The sequence below is a fragment of the Chinchilla lanigera genome, unplaced genomic scaffold, assembly GCF_000276665.1.
Source record: "Chinchilla lanigera isolate Chin_1 unplaced genomic scaffold, ChiLan1.0 scaffold00076, whole genome shotgun sequence".
Taxonomy (NCBI): domain Eukaryota; kingdom Metazoa; phylum Chordata; class Mammalia; order Rodentia; family Chinchillidae; genus Chinchilla; species Chinchilla lanigera.
In genome coordinates, this window is record NW_004955477.1 from 4,481,939 (window position 1) to 4,502,792 (window position 20,854).

At 43.3% G+C, this 20,854-nt stretch overlaps 1 protein-coding gene across 4 annotated transcripts in view; it reads right to left on the reverse strand.

Annotated features, from left to right (window-relative positions):
- Positions 1-20,854, reverse strand: part of LOC102012090 (chromosome unknown open reading frame, human C10orf90) — a 211,426-nt gene that overhangs the window by 182,662 nt on the left and 7,910 nt on the right. For all 4 annotated transcript variants that reach the window (XM_013503019.1, XM_013503017.1, XM_013503016.1 and 1 more), the window contains exon 2: positions 9,710-9,782. In XM_013503019.1, coding sequence (XP_013358473.1) covers positions 9,710-9,782 — 73 coding nt within the window. The remainder of the gene's footprint in view (positions 1-9,709; positions 9,783-20,854) is intronic.

The following is a 20,854-nucleotide window of genomic DNA, read 5'->3' on the forward strand; positions in this document are numbered from 1 at the left end:
AATCCATATTCCCAAATTTCATCACAGACACAGCTATCCAGAAGGGAAGCCCCAACCTCAACATTGCCTGTTTTTGAATCTGTCTAGGAACAAGACTTGGCTAACCTCCCACCCAAGCCCCGGGCAACCTGTCTCAGTCTCTAATCACCCCCATAGATTGTCTCCTAAATCCCATAAAAGGAACAAATCAAACTTAAGCACACATGAGGCATTAGAGAAACCACGATCAGAGCTGAGTGGGGAGCTGGACTCCTGCCAGCTCTAGTATGAAGGATCTAAAAGAAACGATAGGTTGAGGGTCATTAAAGCAAAGCTATTTAATACCGGAAAAGGAAGGGAAGTTTAAAAGCACTGTCTTATTATAGACACTGCTTCCTCCCATCTTTTAGTTAAAACCCAGAGCACATTTCCACCTGGTCTCCATTCCTGGCGGGAAGGAGCCAGCCCTCCACCCTTGAAGAGCCTGCAATATCACATAATATCGGCTCTGGCTTAAGGCACTGAGATAATCACATTCATGAGAGCCATAAAATAAAGCAGGCTTGGGATTTAGGAACTCAAGTGAGATCAATAAGGAAGCGGGGATGTCTCTGGGTTAAAATGGACTGCCCACGGTGATAACATACTCATTCCATGGGGCTCCAGGTTAACTCTATGAAATCTCCACCTTCAAAGAGAAAGCAGTCAATTTTTATTTAAATGGTCTGTCCTCCCTCCTTCCAGTCCCTTGGACAGGTTTCCAAATCATGCTTAGACACACTAGGGGACGGCCCCGACTCCTCACGGGAGAGGCCCACCTGGGCATATGTGCTTGTTGCACTCCTTCTGCCAGAAGCTCCTTGTTTTTATCTGGTTCATAAATTGGCTTCCTAGAAGAGTCCATTTTAACAAAGACTTCCATTTAAGAATAACATAAATCGCTCTAAGGAGACTCAGCCCTCTCTGATCTGTGCTCACCCCAAATGGTCAGGGTACTTTCTGGAAAACAGACGCTTCACAGCTGACGCTTAAAACATTATTCCGGATCCCTCTCAGCGCAGAAGTCAGAGGTCGTGTTATCAAATACCAGCCTGAGAGGAGACTGTTCCAGAAGGTTTTATAATACTAACGTTACCTCATGTGCCCAAGATAAGCACCTGACATGAAGCCAAGGCTCTTTCAAAAACCATGGCATCTGTAACTGGAAAGTCAGGCCTTCCCTATCTCCTTTTCAAACATGGCAATACAGTTTGTACTGGGACAAGCGGCCTCCTTGACCCCAGAATCTCAGCACCAATCCTGGAAGCCAGCAATGAATCACTGGCCTAATTCTCTATTTCTGGCAATTATAACCTCCCACACTTATTACAAGCTCTGTCAGCCATGCATGGGCCTCTTTGCCTACAGAATCTCACCATCCATCCTAGGGGCTGGGGATTTAGCTCAGCAGCACAGCACCTGCCTGGCAAGCACAAGGTCGTGAGTTCGATTCCCTGTACTGGAAAAAAAAACATCCTAAAGCTTATTGTGTGGACAGGGGAGCAGGTTTTCATCAAGTATAAATAAAACATGACCACAATGAGTACAGCAAAGGAAGTGTGGCATGGCCTGTGCAGCTCATTCTGGCTGCAGGTGAAAATAATGCAGGGGGACCACTGGGGGGGTCCAGCCAACCTGGCAGGAGATGATTAGAAGGTGAATGAAAAGGACTTGGTCATGGATTGGACATGGGAGTCTGGCAGAGGCAAAAAGACTCCTAGGTTTTCAGCTTGGCTAGCCAGATGTACAATGGTTCCACTTTGAGTCAGAACAACAATCCTGAGCTTAGAGAGATGTCAGGTGCTATAGGTCAGTGATCATTGATCATCTCTTAGTTGCTTAGGCCCAGTCTCTACCTTGCTCTGGGAAATGTGTTCCTGACTTGTACCAGGTTCCTTTATCTGATGCTGAGACCTCAGGGGCTCTGGATGGGGTGTTTCATAAGCCAAGGTCCTGTTTGGGACCCACTTCTTTCCCTAATGCTCTGACACTACATTTTCAGGCACTCTGATATTCCTGAATCTGAGGACTATTCTCTGGCTGTACATCCCGATGCTGGCCTTTTGCCGTTAGGTGTTCGTGCTCCACCTTCACCACATTCCCTGGAGCTTGGCCTAAACTTTTCCCATGTCTGTCTGCCACAGGATGTGTGGTGCTTCCTGGTCCCAGTCCATCTCCTTCTGCCTATCCTCCACATCACCCCTCTCTCCTTGCCAGGCCCTCCTGCAGTAAGATCAAAATTTAAGGTCTAATACTGTATGTGCCTTGGTATCTGGGAGAACTAGGAAGGCCTTGAATGGCCTTACCACATGTCCTCCTGCTCACACAGCTCCTTAAGATAAACTCTACAGCCAAACAATCCTCCTTATCACACGGATAGGCAGAGTTCCTACTCGTCCCTGAGGAGCAAACCTGGTTTCCTGCCAGCCTTTGGAATTATTCAAACAAGCCAACCATGTCCTCCCACAGGAACCAAGTATACCTACCCTCTTCTTACTCCAAGGCCTGCCTCCTATGGCCCCTGCCCCTGACTTTGTTCCTAAATGTTACTCCATGTTGTCTTGCATGGCACTGGTGTCCTTCCTGGGGCTAAGGGAATGTGAGTAATAAGCTGCTGTCAAACTCATCTGCCTAGCGTTGGGTATTGTATATGGCTACCCCATAACTCTAGGGCAGGAATCCTCTGAACAATGGGTAGAGACGTCCCTTTAGAAAAGAACATTATAGAGGGTAACCGTTGGAGGCAAGAGAATGGCAATCATTTGGGAAAATATTGCACTTTTCATTTCTTGAAAACACAGCAATATCCCAAAGTCCCCTAGCAGTGGTTTTGACAGGGATCCTCATGGTAGCCTCTGAGGCTCCACATCTTTGAACTTTGATGCTGCACATCTGGGTGGGACCTAGAAACCAACTTCTGCTTTAAATCCAAAGGATAACTCTGATTCACACCACCAGTTGGGAATTGCTGCTAAGCAGAGCCATTGTGTTCACTCTGTAAATTCAGGAAGATCTTGTTGCCATGCTGTGTGGCATAGGCCACTGCTCAGCCATTGCACTGTGGCTTCCTGGTTGATATTTTCCCAAAGGGTGTTCCTTTCCAGAAAAAAAACAGAGTGGATATCTCTCTATCAGACCTGGTGCCTGTATTCAGCCTATGATATCAATGTGCCAACATGCTCATCCCAGCCTTCATGGTAAAGCAGAAAGGCTCATACTTTAGGGATGGTGAATTGAAATTATAGATAAGACTTCTCATCTTACCCTTGTAAGAATAAGACAGTGGTCCTCATGGACTGTCCTCTTGTGTCCTCCCCATTGTCTGACTTCCCCAGATCTGGCACAGGCCTATGGCCAAATCCTTCAGTACACACAAGGTAGGAATGAGCTTTCCTGCCTCTGAGAGAAAACACAAAATCTGGCTGGGTTTACTTCTGTCTGACCAGAAGCCACATAGATGGAATTTGCAGCTGAGCTCTTTGAGTAGCACGTGATTTTACCAATTATTTTTTAAATTAAATTATATACAAGTGATGGGCAAAGACACAGCTAGAGGTGAAAGCTCAGATGGCAGAGAAAAGAGTTTCTCAGTGGACTGTTTATAGGTGATAACAGCAAAACTGAGGTTTAAGAGCCAGGCAGCCACTAAGCAGAATTCAGGAGGGGACACAACACAAGGCTCTTCATGAAAAAGCAGGCAGGACTGTCACGTAGCCCCAGGAACAAGAGCAGCTTGGTCATTTTCCTCCCAATAATGTTCTACTCAAGTAGGTTCAATACACACACATGTGTCTCTTTTTGTCTTCTGCAGGGAAAAAGAGTAAGTGTGTTTTATTCTCCAGTGGTCAGAAAAATGGGGCTTGCCTCCACCCCACCCCCACCCACTGTGCCAAACAAGTAGACACTGGGCAGAGGATGCAACCAGAGCCAAAGTGGCCACTGAGGGGAAGCCTCTGTCCCTCTTGACAAAGGAGGCTGACTCATAGGTCAGGAGCCTGTTACTAATGCACACAAAGTACTCTAAGAGAACCCAAGAGCAGATATTTTCCCCGTCAAGCTGAGGACTATTGTCACACAATCCCATTTGTCCCTGCTCTAAGGGTTGGCCAGGGAGTCAAGTGAATCTCCTGACATAGAAATGGGTTCTTGTAGCTGCTTCATAGAAATCACACTGTTCGATCTATTGACCAACTTCTACAGTTCAGTCCTTCCACTTGGGAACATAGCGACAAGGAAAATAAGATCCCTTTCCCCAAAGCCCACAGCCCTGCAAGGCAGAAGGATAAATCAGAAAGGCAAATTAGGACAGGCTGAAAGGACTACGAATGTGGGACAAACAAAATGCCCTCAGAGGGCAAGGTGGGTAGGGCAGGTTGAATCAAGAAGCTTTGGGGAAAAAAAGTGGTTTCAGCAACAGCAATGCATAAAAGTGGTGTTGGACAGAGAAACCCCTGGGCAGGGAGTGAGATGGCAGGTGGGTGCTGCCAGGCAGTGCAACTGGAGAAAATCTAGAAAGACAACTAAGGGGGCCAGGGTGAAAGGCACCGGGCTATGCCGAGGAGCTTATACTTTGTCTGTTGAGATTGATGTGATTTTTGATTAGAGAAAGTTCCACTGATTAAAGATACTCTTGTAGATTGCTCCATAGATGAATTATCCCTGTGGTCAGGGAGGAATCTATGAAGAGGAAGCAGAGAAAGTATGATCAAAATTTTATATATTATTTATATTTACATATATATTTATATATTTCCATTTCAACCCTGGCAACTAGAGCCTTCATAAAACCAGGAAGCCAACAGGCACATGCGAGATGCCTTCTAGTTCTTTGCAATAGAGAAACTACATGTATAAGTGTTCTCTTCTGGAAGAGAAAAATAACTACCCTTCGTGTCAGGTGGGTGTTCTATTTCAGAGAAAACAGAACGATGTTCCTTCAAAGCAGAACCAAGGGAATGTGTTCTATTGGGAAAAATAACTGGCTCAATATTAATGAAATTAAAACAATTGTTAGTAAGGCAGCGAATCGCTGCTCTTATAAAAAGCTGGAATAAAAGAACAATTATCCTTAGATTTTAAGTGAAATATAATTACTTTATTCCTTTCATCCACCAAAAAAATCACCCTTTCAAAATCTCCCAATTGTAAAGGTCTGGCTTCATTGACCAGCAAGGAGAAAATTTCATGCCATTTCACATTCCTTCCTAAGCCAAGTGAATTACTAATTAAAAATTCCAAATTACCTTCATTGATTTCCTTGACTTATACTTCTACTAACTGGTTTCCCCAGCAGTGGCCCTAACCAGGCACCTGGTTCCCCATGATCCCAATTGTTGTATCAAGTGATCTCATCTGAGGTCACATAGCAAGGTAATGTGGAAGTGCTAAACGGAACCTTTTTATAACATGTAAAATTGGAGTTTGAAAAGGACTTCCTACCTTCCTCTGATTTTAAAAACAGATGTGAGTTTGGGTAGAAATAGTCATCTTTCCTACATTTTTTTCTCCCTTAGTGCTCAGATCCTATTAATCATGGCAGACTGAAATTTTACACAAGCCAACAGATTTCAAAGGCCTTGCCAAGAGGACAATTTAACCATAAGAACTCAGCTCCCCACCCTTCCCAGCCTGGAATTTCCAGTGACTGAGGCAATGAATAATTGCTTTCAGAAATAAAGGTCTGAAAAGAGCACTTGCTTCATACTTCCTACCTGAGCACGCTGCACCGTTTGTACCCAGGACCCACTCCATTGATCCAACTTCTACAGCAGAGGCTGCCACCTGTGACCTTGACCCTGAGAGTGGCCCCATAGAATAGGAGACTTCTAAACCACCACTGTATCAGGAAGAATAGGGAAATGAGGATGTAGAAGGACTAACCAAAGATAAAACCTAGTTGATGCCAAAGTCCACAATGGTACAGAGATACCTCAATTTACAAACAAAGCCACCCTGACTCCTGGTCCATGATTCCCAGGATGATATTCTGCTTCCAATTCAGTGTGTGTGGATTTCTTTAGGACTTGCAGCTCCCATCTTGTAAGCTTGCTCAGCTGTTCATATTGTTTCTCATTCTACCAACCTGTACTTGATGGTTACATCAAGACTATAATCCTGTCTTGTCTCTCTTAAGTCAACACCAAACTGCCCCATTTCCTGGATGCCTGGAGCAGATGCCTTAATGGCGTCTCCCATGAAGTGTCAAAACCCCACAAATGCAGGTTCCTCCCACCAGCATCTTCCCTGCATCCTGGATTTCCTATCTCATGGTTTGTAGCACTGACTATCCAGGAGCACCTTTAACTTCTATTTCAATAGCCTGTATATAGCTGGATAATTTCTTAGTGCTCTAGTGGTTCTAGCAACCATAGTCACTGCCCTGGCTAACTGCATATCATCTCCTTCCTGGAATATCATAACAGAATTTTCTTCCTACAACTTGGATCATATCAGGTACTTTAGCAATTTAAAATATTTAATATTCCCTTTTTTCACACTCAGTAAATACAGATTAAAAATAAAGAAGGCAGCTTATTTATTTTGGCTCACCACCATCTAAGAGTTTTCTAACAATTTTAGCTGTGTGAACATGCTCTGAGCATGCTATCAGCTAACTTAAAGTAGAGCGCCCCCTCTACTCTTTGGGCTTACTATATATTGCCCTTTCTAGAGACTTTCTTATTTCTGCACCACATCAAAAAGAGGCTGGAGGAATGGCCCCTCCAGACCCTGAGATGTCACAGGCTACCTATGCCTTCCAGAATATCTCATTGTGCCTTCTGGGGGAATTTCACGGCTAGCCAGCCCCTCACAATGTTGGCTCTTGGAAGCCATGCATCTAACATCTGACCTTTCTCCTGACCAGAGCTGAGTGACTCAGCATGGGACTAGACCCATCAGCCCCAGGTGAAGGTCCACACTCTTGCTGCTGAGGTCGTGGTCCCGCTGATTCCTGTACTTTCTGCCTCTCTGTAGCTCACTGTTTCATGAAATTCACTGGCTTCCTTATAATAATTTCCCTCAGGTATATGATAGTGGGTTCCTGGCCCTTGCAGCCCAGAGTTTGACCTAAAAGTGTGTTCTTGGATATTCTAAAACCACTAAAAGGGCTGAGATTGACCTCATTCTTATGCCAGGCCCTTCTTATGAGTGGAGGAAAAGGGAATGCTTCTGGTTGCATGTCTCTCCAAAACGCACAATGAAATTTAATTACTTCTGTAACACTGTAGACAGGCGAAAACTTCAAGAGGTGGTTAGGTGGTGAGGACTGTACTGTGGTGAGTGGATTGGTGTTATCCTAGGTATGGGTTAGTTATCATGGGAGTGGGTTCATTATAGGAGTAGGTTAGTTATTACAGGAGTAGTAACTACTACTCCGGGAACGGATCAGTTATCTCAGTTTAGTTATGGCAGAACTTGGTTCATGGGAAGTCTGAGTCCTCCTAGCCCCCACATGCACTCCTGCCATGTGATACCTTCTTCATAGGATGGGATGGCAAGAAAGCTCTCAGCAGAAGTAGCACTGTGCACCAAATAAACTTCCACTGTTTATATTTGACCAAGGATGTGGCCTTCTGTTACAACAGAAGAAAACAGACTCAGGCAAGAAATCAGGTTCCTAATCCAAAATACTTGTGTTTCTCTGGGAAAGAAAACTGGGCTGTCAAAAGCACAGAGGCCCAGATGGATGCTCCAGCCCACTCTCATAGAAAAGATGAGACAGGACTCCCTCCCTGGCCTTCAGGTAGGCTGCTTGGTGCTCTCTTTTTTGCTGAGCTTCTTCTTCCACCTGCTGAGCCAATTTGAGCAAAGAATCCCACTGAGCCCAGTCCTAGTGAACACAGCACCAGGCCAGTTCAGGGAGAATTTCCTAGGCTTAAGAATTAATCAGGTTCCTCTCTCCAACCTTAGATAGCAAGTTCTTCTTAATTGTTTCCCGTCCCTGAGCACCTCGCCTTACGTACTGGCTATGAATCCCTAGCTACTCTTGCTGTATGCTGAATTGAACTTAGTTCTCTCAACCCCGCTTCAGTCACTCACATAAAATCTGACTTACCATTTTTAACAGACACTCAAGGTAATTTGCTAACAGATGGCAACAGCCTTAGAGGAAGACACGCAGAGCATGAGAGGGTACTGTGGAAAACCAATCGCACCGGAAAGCATGGTGCCCGCATAGGTATGGGTCCTTCCCTTATACCCGCATGCCCAACACTCAAGGCTGGCTGTGGCTTTCTCCCAGAATGAGCACTGACAGATTTAAAAAGAAAAAATAAAGCCAGGAGACACGTCCTCCTTCCCACCCAGAGTTGGCTGGTACATTTTCTGTGGCCTGCGCCTTTAATCCTCAGCCTCAAGCCAGCATGTACTTGGTCCCTAAGTCACTAAAACCCTCAGCATCTCAGGAGCATCCACCATGGAAGTGCCTGATGAAACCCATCTTGCGCTGACCAAACCCTAGGATAAAGGAGAACGCACAGCTCACAGTTAAGTACCGTGTCTGACTGCCCTTACAGCCACACTGACTGTCCAAAGGAAAAGGTATCATTCTCAACATCCTCAAGTTTCCTGCAGGATGCAGATGGCCCGACATGCTTGCTGGGCCTGCCTTTGCTGTTCGCTCAGAAGCATCCATCACTGTAGTCACAGTGCGACCACAGGCAACTTCTGTGCAAGGTTTTCAACACGTTCAAACTAAGTATCTGCCACAATTAAAGAATAAGCTGTAAACCATGCTTTGCGGGGGCAGGGGGAGGGTTCCAGAAAGGGTTAAATATGAAAGGTTCTTTCAAACAATATTTTTGTCCTAGGTTGACTATGTCAGTTACGGAAAGAAATGCAGGTCTCTGACATCTTTGGTCTCATATATATATATGTGTGTGTGTATATATATATATATATATATACACACATACACAAAGATACATATGTATTTTTCACCTGCAGCAAAAACTCATCTGCGACACTTATGAATTAACGTTAAAATGAGGATTAAAAACAAAATCTGCTGCATTAAAGCATTCTGCTAGAATTAATTTTTGCCAGTTTCTGAACTGAATATTATATTAACCTAGTAGACAGCACAGTAGCATCAGAACATTTGACCTATATCCATATGATTTCTAACACAAAGGAGGTGGGAGATTGTTTTCACATAATTTATGTTAACAAACTTAATAAAAGCTATGAACTGTAACCATCTCACCTACTGTTTTTACAGTTTAGTGGCTATGAATTAAAGCTTCATAAAAAATGATTTATGGATGCAGAGCTACCATGCCTTTATTTAAACTGCAGCCCCTCCCTTCTGAGAACATTGCATTTTTGTCCCATTGCTCATTCCTGGTGGAACCCCGCTTGCTCCGTGCTGGCCCAGCCTGGCACACTCAGCTATCTGTGGTCACTGCAGGTTCCAAAGGCACTGCCCGAGGCAACCAATACTCCGTTTGCATTATTTGCTATTTTTTTCAGAGATTGCTGGCATGGAAGCCAGAGTGTTTAGAAATTTAAATAAGCTTCAAATCTTGCCAGAACCACTGAGTTAGCATCTCATGTTTGGGAGAAGCTAGGCTCCAAAGTACATTTCATTATTAATAAAAATAAAGGCAAAGGAGGGATGCGGGAGAGAGAGAGAGACAGAGAGACAGAGAGAGAGACAGAGAGAGGGAGACACCAGATCAAGACCCTTTACCTGCATTCAAAAGACTTTCATTTCTCTCCCAGGCAGAGTGATCTTTGGTGGATGAGAAAAACCGACTGTGGATCTGGAAAATAAACAGAAACCTTTCCCAGTTTTGTATTTTTACTTGCCAGCTATATAATCTTCAATAATATACGCTTTTTTTTAAAAAAAAAAAAAAAGGAACATCCTTAGAATCTCTCCTTTCTCCCAAAAAGAACTACAGAGAGTAATGAGTACATATTTCCATTTTCTCCTGAGCAAACTCTGTCAGTAAATAAAATGTAAGTTTCCAACAATTTCAATATATACAAGAAGAAAGGAGGGGAAGGAGAAACACAGGAATCAGCCAATGTGGACTCTGCTGTGGATTTTTTTAGTAGATCAAAGACCAACATCTAACATTTCTGGTCCAGCCCATCACAGTTCTAGGAAGGTAGTGGGCTAAAACTGAACAGTCAATAAATATTGATCAGCCATGGGCAATTAAATATCAGGAATTAGTTATGAAAGCCCAATGAAAATAATGTTAATAGTATACAAAATGTGCTGTTGTCTACAAGTGTGATTATTATGCTGATTTTCTCTCCCAGAGGCAAAGTTTTATTCTGTAAGTTTGCTCTGAGAGCAGTTCACTGTGAGCGAGGCTCAGACTCCGATCATAATTGCACCGAGGCCGCAGAGCATCCTATCCCATCTGGAACTTCCCAGGTCTTCCCTCAGCCCTTCCAATCCACTCTGTCCTTACCCAAGGCCAAGGACAACCTAGAATTGAGTAAGGGGACTACTCACTCTTGGAGCTCACTTCCAGCTCTGATCCTGAACCTCAGATTTCTTAGTCCTGGGGCCGAGTTAAGCTTTTTGGTGCTTAGTTCTCATTTTATCTGTGCAACCCATTTGGGGGTTACAGGGAAGAAGCTGGGGCTTCCATCCCAAGTAGAAGTCTGGCTTCCCTGACTCACGGGGACAGACAGTGGTTGGGATGTTAAGGGGGCTGGGCTGAGGTCTGGAGAATCAGTAGTTTTCACCATTTTTGCCTTGGCCCAGCCTCCCTGCTCTGGACCCACTCAGCCACTGCCAACCAGTAACATGATAATTAATCATAATATGAACTGCTGACACGCTTCAGACTTCAAAGATGCTGTCCTTACGCTTCAGTGCTTTATCTACATCCTCTTGTTGAATTCTCATGCCTGTTAGAAAGATGTGCTTTGTTCTAGCTTGTTTTGTTTTTCATTTTTGTTTTGTTTTCAGCCCTGGGAATTGACCAGAGAGACTGAGATACATCCATGGTTCTTTTTTAAAATTTATTTTGTGAGAGGGTCTCACTGAGTTACCCAGGCTGTCCTCAAACTTGCAATCCTCTTGTCTTAGCCTCCTAGGTAGCTGGGATTACAGGTATGCAGAGAGATTAGCAGAGAGATTTTTTTAATCAGTACCACCCCAAGTCAGCTGAGAAAATGAAGGCTTCAGTGAAAAAAAACAGGCCAAGGTCACCTAGATGGGACAAGATGAAAACAGGATTCTGATCAGGCCAGTCAGAGCCAAAGCACTGGAACTTTCTGCCAGCATGTCCCAAATATAGTTGTTATTACTAAGGATCTCTACTTGGCTAGTTGGCTGTGTCGATGCTTACATGACCTTTATTACTTCCACGTGTCCTTTTCTTAGATTTTGCACAGATTTGTCATTGGGTAATACATGCACCCTGGGGAATACCTGAAAAAGTTTCAGAGAATTAAAAAGATTATGACATCGGAAATGGGTTTGGAGAATAATTTAAATCCCAAGTTCAGCATCAAAAGTGAGCTATGTCTCTGCTGCTTCGACACATCCAAGCACGTAGGTATGGGAATAATTGGGGTGGTCCAGGGGTGTGGGGAAGCTGATGGGGTACAGGAGGTGGAGGAGTTTGGGCTGGCCTAACAGGGTTTTGCACGCTTCTCTCCTGTACTCTTCTCTCATCTTTTAAGGATTGTTGTGCATGTTTTTTCAAATACCACACTACCAAGTCTAGCAAGTTATCTAACCATGGACAAGCTAGCTGGCACTTAATTTTGTCTCATTTATTCCTGATGTCCCTCTCCAGTTCATATTTTTTGGGTTTTTTTAACTGATCCAAAATATAATAAAGGCCATATTCATGAAGTCTTTGTAAAATTTCAGAAGTATCTGAAATATCTAATAGCAGGGAATGGTTTGTAGGTCAGGTCTATTGGTCCACAGGACTAGAAGCCCCCGGGGGGCAGGACTACCCGTACATCTCATGTGTCTGGCACTGTGGTGGCGACTAAGGAGAAAGCCAAAGAATGTCTTCAGAAGAAAGGGAGGAAGGAGGGAGAGAATGGCAGAAGGGAGTGAGGAAAGGGGAGAAAAAGAGGAGAAAGGAAGAAGAGAGGGAGAAAGGGAAAAAAGAAGGAAAGTTGGGGGAGAAAATAGGAGTGAGGAGGGGACAGTCACTAGTCAAGGTTAAGAGTCAAGAAGTGGACACGTCTGGTGTCCTGCAATGCCTAAAATTTAACTGGCACACTTCTATAAGCAGAAATACTTTCCAAGAAACAATGCTTTACTCTCATTCTTCTGGTGTAACACACAGAGGAGCCCCTGGTCAATCCAAGCCATTTCCTGAGTAGTCAAGTGTCTCCTAACTCAATCCTTTCAGGGTTGTCTCTGAAGCATGAAGCATTAGTTACTAAATGAAGAAAACAGTACTCTATCAAAGCCGTACATTGACAGAGAGATAAGGCCCCTTTTTAGCTGCCAGTGACCCAGGGGTTGTTCACCCTCAGCTCCCATGAGGAACTATCATAGCATGTGGGCAAGCATCTCATGCATTCTCCAGAAAGTGGGTGATAAGAGCTGAAACTATTATTTCCACTTGCAGATGGGGCTATTGTAACATGGAGAGATTAAGTAACTTACACGAGGTCACCCACTAAGCAAGCAAAAGAGCTCACACTAGAACCCAGTCAACTAGGATCATTCCTTGAGAATAGAAAACTATTATTAGGATCAAGCACCTTAAAAAAAAAAAAAATCTGAGACCTCATAGTAGTACAGAACACTGAAGTTTGCAAAGCTTTCTAATACACATTACAGCACTTTGTTTTGATTCTCCAAAGTCCCTGGGCAATGACTAAGACACATAGTTTAGTTGCTGTTTGCTTTAATGAGACTAAGGCCCAGAGAGGGTAAAGAACCCAAGTTCTTTACCAGAATGAGGCACTGGTGGTGGCTCTGTCACCTACACCAGCCCTCCTGACGTTCCACCCATCACACTGCCTATCTCCTTGGGGAAAACAGCACTGCCAGCACCATCCCACCAAGGTCCCATGGTCAATCCTGGTGTCTGCTAGGACAATGAAGCAACATCAAGCTGATCTATGAATCCCATCGACAGTCAGAAGTGGTGCTCTCATGAGCTTTGGCTGAACACGGCAGATATAACCCCAGTGAACCTTCCATGTGCATAAGACTGAGCTATTCCACAGCAACCTCAGCACTTTCTCTCCTGATTCTGCCACATCCTGCCACTGTAGCTGGGCTCTAAAGGACATGCATGCTTCTGGTTTTGCTGTTTTTATCATTTTCTGACCCTCTCTTCAAGACACCTGAGTACTCACTATGGATCCATGATCTTTTATTTCCACTTCTAAAATGCATAGAGCTCTAAAATTTGGGGGTTCTTCTCCCAGGGTTTGTGGCAAGCTAAGCTAAACTAACCTCAAAATCTTACCTAAACTAACCTAAGGCTATTTATAATATTAATTTATTCCTTTTAGTGTGAATATTCATCAATTTTATTGCAAAAACATCAGTGAGCTTAATGATTGGATGCTACCTCAGATCCCCCTGGAGATGGTGCACAGATTCATTGTTTTAAAATCCAAAGAACTGCTGTTGAATCAAATTGGGCCCCTACGGTTTGGCGTGTAGGATTGCAGCTCAGTATTGTGGATGTTTAATGAACATTTGTCGCCAGCTCCTAGTTTTGGGTTTGCCATATGCCTCTCTTCCGGTCCTCACAGAAACCCCCATAACACACACATGTTATAGGTAAGGACACTGGCCATGGAAAGATTAGGTAATTTGCTCTAGGTCATTGATTTACTCAGCCAGAGCCAAAAGAAGCCCCAGCCTTACTCAAATACTCTTGTTTCACCCCTGCACCCAAATCCTTCCCTTCTCCAACTAGAATGCAGTATACATGCGTGTGTGTGTGCGCTCATGCATGTCCACATGCATGTGTGTGTGTGCTCATGCATGTCCACATGCATGCCATTTACCTGGGGTGTGGGGAGAGATAGCTCCTAAGTTTTGTAAAACATTGAACAATTGGGGGACTGAAATTTTACATGCTCCAGGCAAGAGAGGGAAGAAAAACAATTGGGAATTGGAAGATCTACAAAAATTCAGCTTCCAATATTCACCCCTCCAACCTTGCCTCTTTGGGCACATGCATGGTTCAGTGAGAAAGACAGGAGATATCCCAAATCTACTTGTATGCCAGGGAGCCAGGGACCAAGGGTGGATTTTGGGGCTGGGCCTTCTGGCTGGATCAACGGATAATGCTGGAGTCCAAAGAAAGGAAGGTTCTTTCACCAGACTACTTCTTCTGGGACACATGAGAGTCCACTAGGGGGCAGACAACACGTGGGGTGGATGGATCGGGTTGGACAGCGGGTTAATATAGCCTCTCTTGGGAATGGTCTATCTCTCCCACGCCAATCTCGATGCGTGATTGATCTTTGCAGGGCTATATGTTTGTTTTCAATCTTCTGAACTCTCTTCTGCAATGATAATTAATGTCAGACAGTGTATTTTCTGGTTAATGCAACTCTGCACCTATAATAACTCAAAACGGAGATTTATCCTGCACCATGACTCCCTCTTCATGCTTCATCTCTCCATGTTTACATCTGGTTTAACTTTTTCTAATCTAAAATAAATCAGCATGAAAAGCATTAGATTTTTCATTTAGATTCTCAATTGCCTTTTATTACTGAGATAATATCCCTTATCTGACTGCAAATGGTGGGATTGTTCCCTTGTTGGGATCCGAATGAAGATGCTGCAGCTCAATCTCTCCTTGTTTCTCCTTCACTCTTATTTCCAGGGTTGGTGTCTGGTGGGGTTCTGATTTGAAAATGAGACAAATCAGAATGTAAAATGATACATTATTTCCATCATTCCTCTTCTTGCTAGGCGCATGCAAGCAGGCAGCCTCCGCGGCTCTCTAATGAGAAGAGGCCTGCAGAGAGTTCATTCTTCCTTTTCCCACCAGGGCGACTTAAGCTGCCCGTCTGTGCATAGGTATAAATGAAAACAGCAAGAATGAAGCACTTGACTGGAGATTTCTATGCAAACACCAGGTGTAGGGGGAGAATAAATCCAAAATACAGGCGTGTTAATTGCCCAGTTACAAAGGCAAATCCAGCTGAACTATTTTGTATATTAAAGAGGTAGAGGTCCCTTGATTCCTTAAGCATTCCTTTCCATGTGTTCTACTGTGTTTCCTATCATCTGCAACATTTTCTCCTCACTTTAGTGAGCTGATGATTCGAGAAACTGAATCCACTTCTTGTTCACGTGGAAACTTTTCCAGTAATTGTTTACCATCACTTTCTACCATCTCTTAGAGCCCTGCACAGTCTGAACAGTTTCAGTATTAAGTACCTTAACTAGAGTCACCCTGACTTTGGAACACCTCAGAGAATTCTGAGATTTCAGTAGCCCACTCAACTTGTAATTCAATTGATGATTTTCTTCTTTCAAAGCAGTGGAGACAAAAACACCAGCAGGATAAAGATCCTCCCCTTCTCTTAGCTCATAGGCTGGCATGGAACACTTCCTCTGGCCCTGTAGGGAAAGGGCTTTTATGTTTCATACTGATGGCGGCTTTTTGTGGTTTGTTTTTTTTTTTGTTTTTTTGTTTTTTTTTTGGTCAAGACTGATGGAAAGCAATCTTTTCAGACCTGACTTTCACACCTTCTTAAAATTAGGGGAAGAGATGGCTTCTGATTATTAAATAGCACAATTTGGTCCCTAATGGCTTTATCACAGAAAAATTATAATAGCTACACTGTGAAGCAATTACCAGGGCCAGGTACCATGTTAAGTTCTTCACGGGTACTACGTAATCTCCATGACAACTCTAGAAGGAAAGGCCTACTATAATCCAGCCTTAAAGGTAAGGGAGGATTATTTTCAATATTATTATTCATGGGAATATCAGCAAGCTAAGCATGGTGATACACACTGAAATCCTAGCTATTAGGAAGGCTGAGGCAGGAGGCTGACCCAAACAATTTAGCAAGACTCTATCTCAAAAAAAAAAAAAAGTAGCTGGGGTGTAGCTAGGTGGTAGATCACTTTCTTAGCATGTCCAAGGCCTTAGGTCCAATCTCCAGCACTTCAAGAAAAAAAAAAATCGTAAGGCAATCAATAGCTAAGTGCTAGTGATCTCTTATTGTGAGCCAAGTGTGGCCCTAAGCACTTTCCATACATCGCCTTTTTCTATCCTCATAGCCACCCTAATTGAAGGTACCATTACAGCTTCACTGCATATATGCAGCAACTGACACTGAAGAAGGAAAGGGCTCAGAGAGTCACTGAAAAACTGTCACTTGGGATAAAATTCCATATTTACCTGTATCAGGCGTACAGCCTCCTCCTTTGCTGCCTCAAAAAGATATCACTGATTCCATAAAGGTGCACAGGCTTTCTGTTATAAGACATTTTGAAATGGGCAACATGATAGTGGCAGAGGGGTGATGCCAGGGGCTGGGTGTGGGAAAGGGCCAGAGGGACTCCAGGGTGGGTAGAAATGTCCTAGACTGTGACTTGGTATTCGACATACCACTGTGTGCCTTTGCCAAGACAACATGAACTGTGCCCTTTTAAAATGTATGAATATTATATATGTAAATTATATAATACTAAGGTGATTTTGAAAGAAATGTATCATAAATAAGTTGTTTTGCTTAGAGTTTCAATTCAACAAACACAAAGTACAAGAATTAAAACCCAAACCCCGCCCTCAGGGGTCTCACCATCTGGTAAAAGAAGCTACAACTGAGAAGTATCTCATGCATTTAGGGTTCACAGGCTTTAAACACAAGTAAGCGCATGGCCAGCTTCAAGGGCGTGGGACCTGTGTATTCACGCAGGGGTCTGTACACAGAAAGTCCATGTGCTCGGCTTAATGCACCATCTTGAATAGTTTTTTATTATAGTAAAGCACACATAATATAAAATTCACCATTTGCAGCATTTTAAATGTACAACTAAGCACCTTCATAACATTATGCAATCATCAACACCACCCATCTCTAGAACTGCTTCTTCTTCCCAGTGGAAATCCTGTACTGGCGCAAATTCAGCAGCCACCAGTCTTTTTGGGACTCAGGACTTGTTTTATGAAAGAATTTTTGCGCAAAGTAGGGGAGGGCTTGGGGATATTTCAAAGGGGCTTTCAACCTTGATCCTTCACATGCGTGGTTCACGGTTGGGTCCGAGCTCCTATGAAAATCTGATGGTGCTGCCGATTTGACAGGAGGCAGAGCCTGGGCAATGATGCGGGTGATGGGGAGCAGATGTGAATACAGACGAAGTTTCATTCACTTGCCTACTGCTCACCTCCTCCCATGCGGCTGGTTCTGAACAGGCCACAGACCGGTACCAGTTCAAAACCTGGAGTCTGGGGACCTCTGCACTAAGTAATAACTCACCATTCCTCTCCATGGCCTCTATTCTACTTTACGTCTCTGTACATCTGATATCCCAGGTGCCTCATGTTAGTGCTGTCCAATAACCTTTGCCCTTTTGTGCCTGGCTTCTTTCACTTAACATGATATCCTCAGGGTTCATCCACGTTGGAGGTAGATTACCTTTTCACTCCCTTGATAGTGCCTTTCAATGCACACACACCTTTAATTTGGATAAAGTTTAATTTATCGATTTTTTTCCTTTGGTGGGACTTTGTTTTTGTTATTGTCATCCAAAATTTTCAATACTTTTATCTTCAAACATGTATCTTGTGAATGGAGGCCAGTGGGGCTGTGAAGCAGGTATGTGAGCACGAGAGGCACGTGCAATGTTTGTGCTCACTTGCCACGACCGTGACATTGGGGGCCCCTCAGTCACAGTCTAACTGAGCCCACAAGGCACCCCAGTTGGGCAAGACTCACAGTGAATTCAAGATGACTGTTATATCTACGGTCAAGCAGGAATGCTGACCAAACTGAGGTCATGCTTTCCTCTGAAACCAGACCTACTTCACCTGCAAGGGTGTCTGAGGAACATGAATGACAGCAATCCTATCATGTCTTTCTAACTTGTGTTATTCCCCTGGGTCAGCGATCCTTATGCTGAAATGATAACAGAGAAAGAAGGCAAGATACCACAACCCAGAGCTGCCTTTCCTTGTAGCCTCTCCTTACTCCCCAGCAAGACAAAAGCAGAGAGTTGATGGAATGTGATTATATGAAAGAAGGAAATATAACAGCTGTTTTGCAGTGCCTTCTTTATTCGGGTAAGAATGAAATACGTGTATGCATGGATGAACTAAAAAACAAAAATTATGTCATTTTGGTAATTCCATAAGAGTTGAAGAATTCTACAACTATGTTGTAACCATGTTTGCACAATATAAGCAGTAAAACGCATGGTGATGATATAAAATGGTAATTTCTCTTTAGTGAACCACTATTAAAGAGTACCTTTAAAATACCAGCAAAAATCAAGAGAAAGAAAGAATATGGAAAAAATGAGAAAGTGATTTATTTGAATAACATTAGCAACAACCTCCATTTTTCAAAGAAGGGGACTCACGTATTCATTTTGCAACAGTCTTTACAAATTAGATGGACAAATACAAATGAGTGGCTATTATTTCAGAACGATTTCACAGAGAACCTTCCAGATTCGTTCCTGTATATCCAGCCCCATAGCATGCAGACACCAGGCACTGACGAAGGCAGGAGTGAGGATCTGAGCACACTGCATCTCCCGTACACTACTGGAATCCCCTTTTCATATCCCTTACTCCAGACCCAATCCCTTTGCGTACAGGAGCAAACCCATCACCACTCACCAGGCTGCCTCTCAGGGACTTTAGAACAATACAAGGCAGCTAACCAGCAAGCACTGCAAAGCCGGCAGTGTCCAGAGCTCATTAGTCAGTTGAGTACATTTGCAGCTAAAATAATGATTTTCATGAACTTTCTGTAAATAGAGGGCTGAATCAGAGGCATCTGGGCCCTGGTGCAGACCAGTCCCTTGGGTGCTCAGGCACTGGCTCTCGGCTACAGACTGCTGTTCTGGGAAGGGGCTTCTTGCTCTATATACAGAATGGTCAGCAATTTGCTGTCTGCTTTGAGAAAATCTTTCATTGCTTTTAGCCTTATTTGCTTCTCTGGTACGTTATTTCTAAATCCTGAATTTTTTCCAAGATATTCATTTTTGGAGCTGTCCAAAAAAAAGTTCTTTTTCATTGGGGAAGGACATAAATTAGACTCACAAAAAAGGAAATGAAATTATTTTACTACTTAGAATTTGATTAATAAAAAGAAAGATAAAACAAGTGACCTCCGTTTTGTAGCTTTACTTAGGCAAATTATAGCTGATATCTGCCCACCCATCTGTCAGTCCCTTTGTTGATCACTACAAAGTGACTGAATCAGTAGGGAGCCTCAGGCAAGTATTGAATCAGAGAAGGATCCCTTATATGTGCAGTCATCAACTATCATTTACCCTGGCCTTCGGTTTTCATCTAAAATGCACTTCATGTGCTTTTGATCGTTCATTCAATCATTCACTCATAGCACATCCCACAAATGTCCACTGAAAGCTGACCTGGCACCAGGAGCAAAAAGTGAGGTAGAACAGATCATGGGCATCTTTCCTCAAGGAGCTCCTACATATAGGCTTTAACCTGTGCACCTTTAAATCGAGAGCCTCTTTTTATTTCCATTTCTGCACAGATCAAAAAAATTAAAGATAGTTGGCAGACATATCTTTGTATATTTTCCTCCCCTTGAGTATGAACAGTATTTGTGAATACAATGGGTCATCACTTCTGTGATTAAATTATGTTACGTTATATCATATGGCAAAGGAGGTTTGCAGATGTAACTAAGGTTGCTAAAAGGTCACCACTGAGTTAATTAAAAGAGAGAGTATATGATGTGGGTCTGCTTTGATCAGGAGAGCCTTTAAAGTAAGTCAAAAGATCAAAACAGCAGAGATTATCCTGCTGACCTCCGATAGACAAATGAACAGGTATAGCTTGCCTGTGGCTGGAACTTTATGGCAAAGACTGAGGATAGCCACTAGTAATCAAGAATAGTCTCTGGCTGATACTCAACAAGAAAGTGGGGACTTTAGTTCTATAACCCTAAGGAGCTGAATTCTTGCAATAACCAATGATCCTGAAAGAGGATCCTGAGTCCCAGCTGCAAGCTATGCCCTAGATGATACTTCAGTTCAGCCTGAAGCGACTTTCAGTAAGCAGAGGAGCCATCTAACCCACACCAGGACTTCTGACCTACAAAACTGGGACACAATAAAGGAACGCGGTTTTATGCTGCCCAGTATGTGATCATTTGTTACACAGCAATAGAAAACAAATATAGACAGTGTTTGCTGGATTATATTTCCTTTTTTAAACAGCCAATTAAAATGGAAGGGCTCTGTGGTTCTACCTATGCTGATGTAATATAAGCCACAAGAAGCACTTGCTTCAGCTAATCAATACAGGATCACAAGAAAATAAACATCTCTCCTGAACCAGAGAACCCTGCCTGATAGCGCTGTGGGCTGTCATTTGGAGAATACATATGCTTGACAAGCAATGCTTTTACAGATGTTTTATTAACCTTAGAAATGTTGAAGCCATTATTTCTTCAAATATTTCTTCTCACCACCACTCTCTCTTCTATTTTTAAGACTCTAATCATGTATGCATTAAACCCCTTAGTATTATCCTGTAGGTCACCCAAGTCCCCTATTCTCTCATGTGTACTATTTCACTCTCAAGCTTTCTCTCCCTCCTCTCTCTCCTCTCTCTCTTCCTGTCTCTGTCTCTCCTTCTCTGTCTGTCTCTCTCTTTCTCCCTTTCTGTCTCTCTGTCTCTCTCTCTGTCTCTCTCTCTCTGTC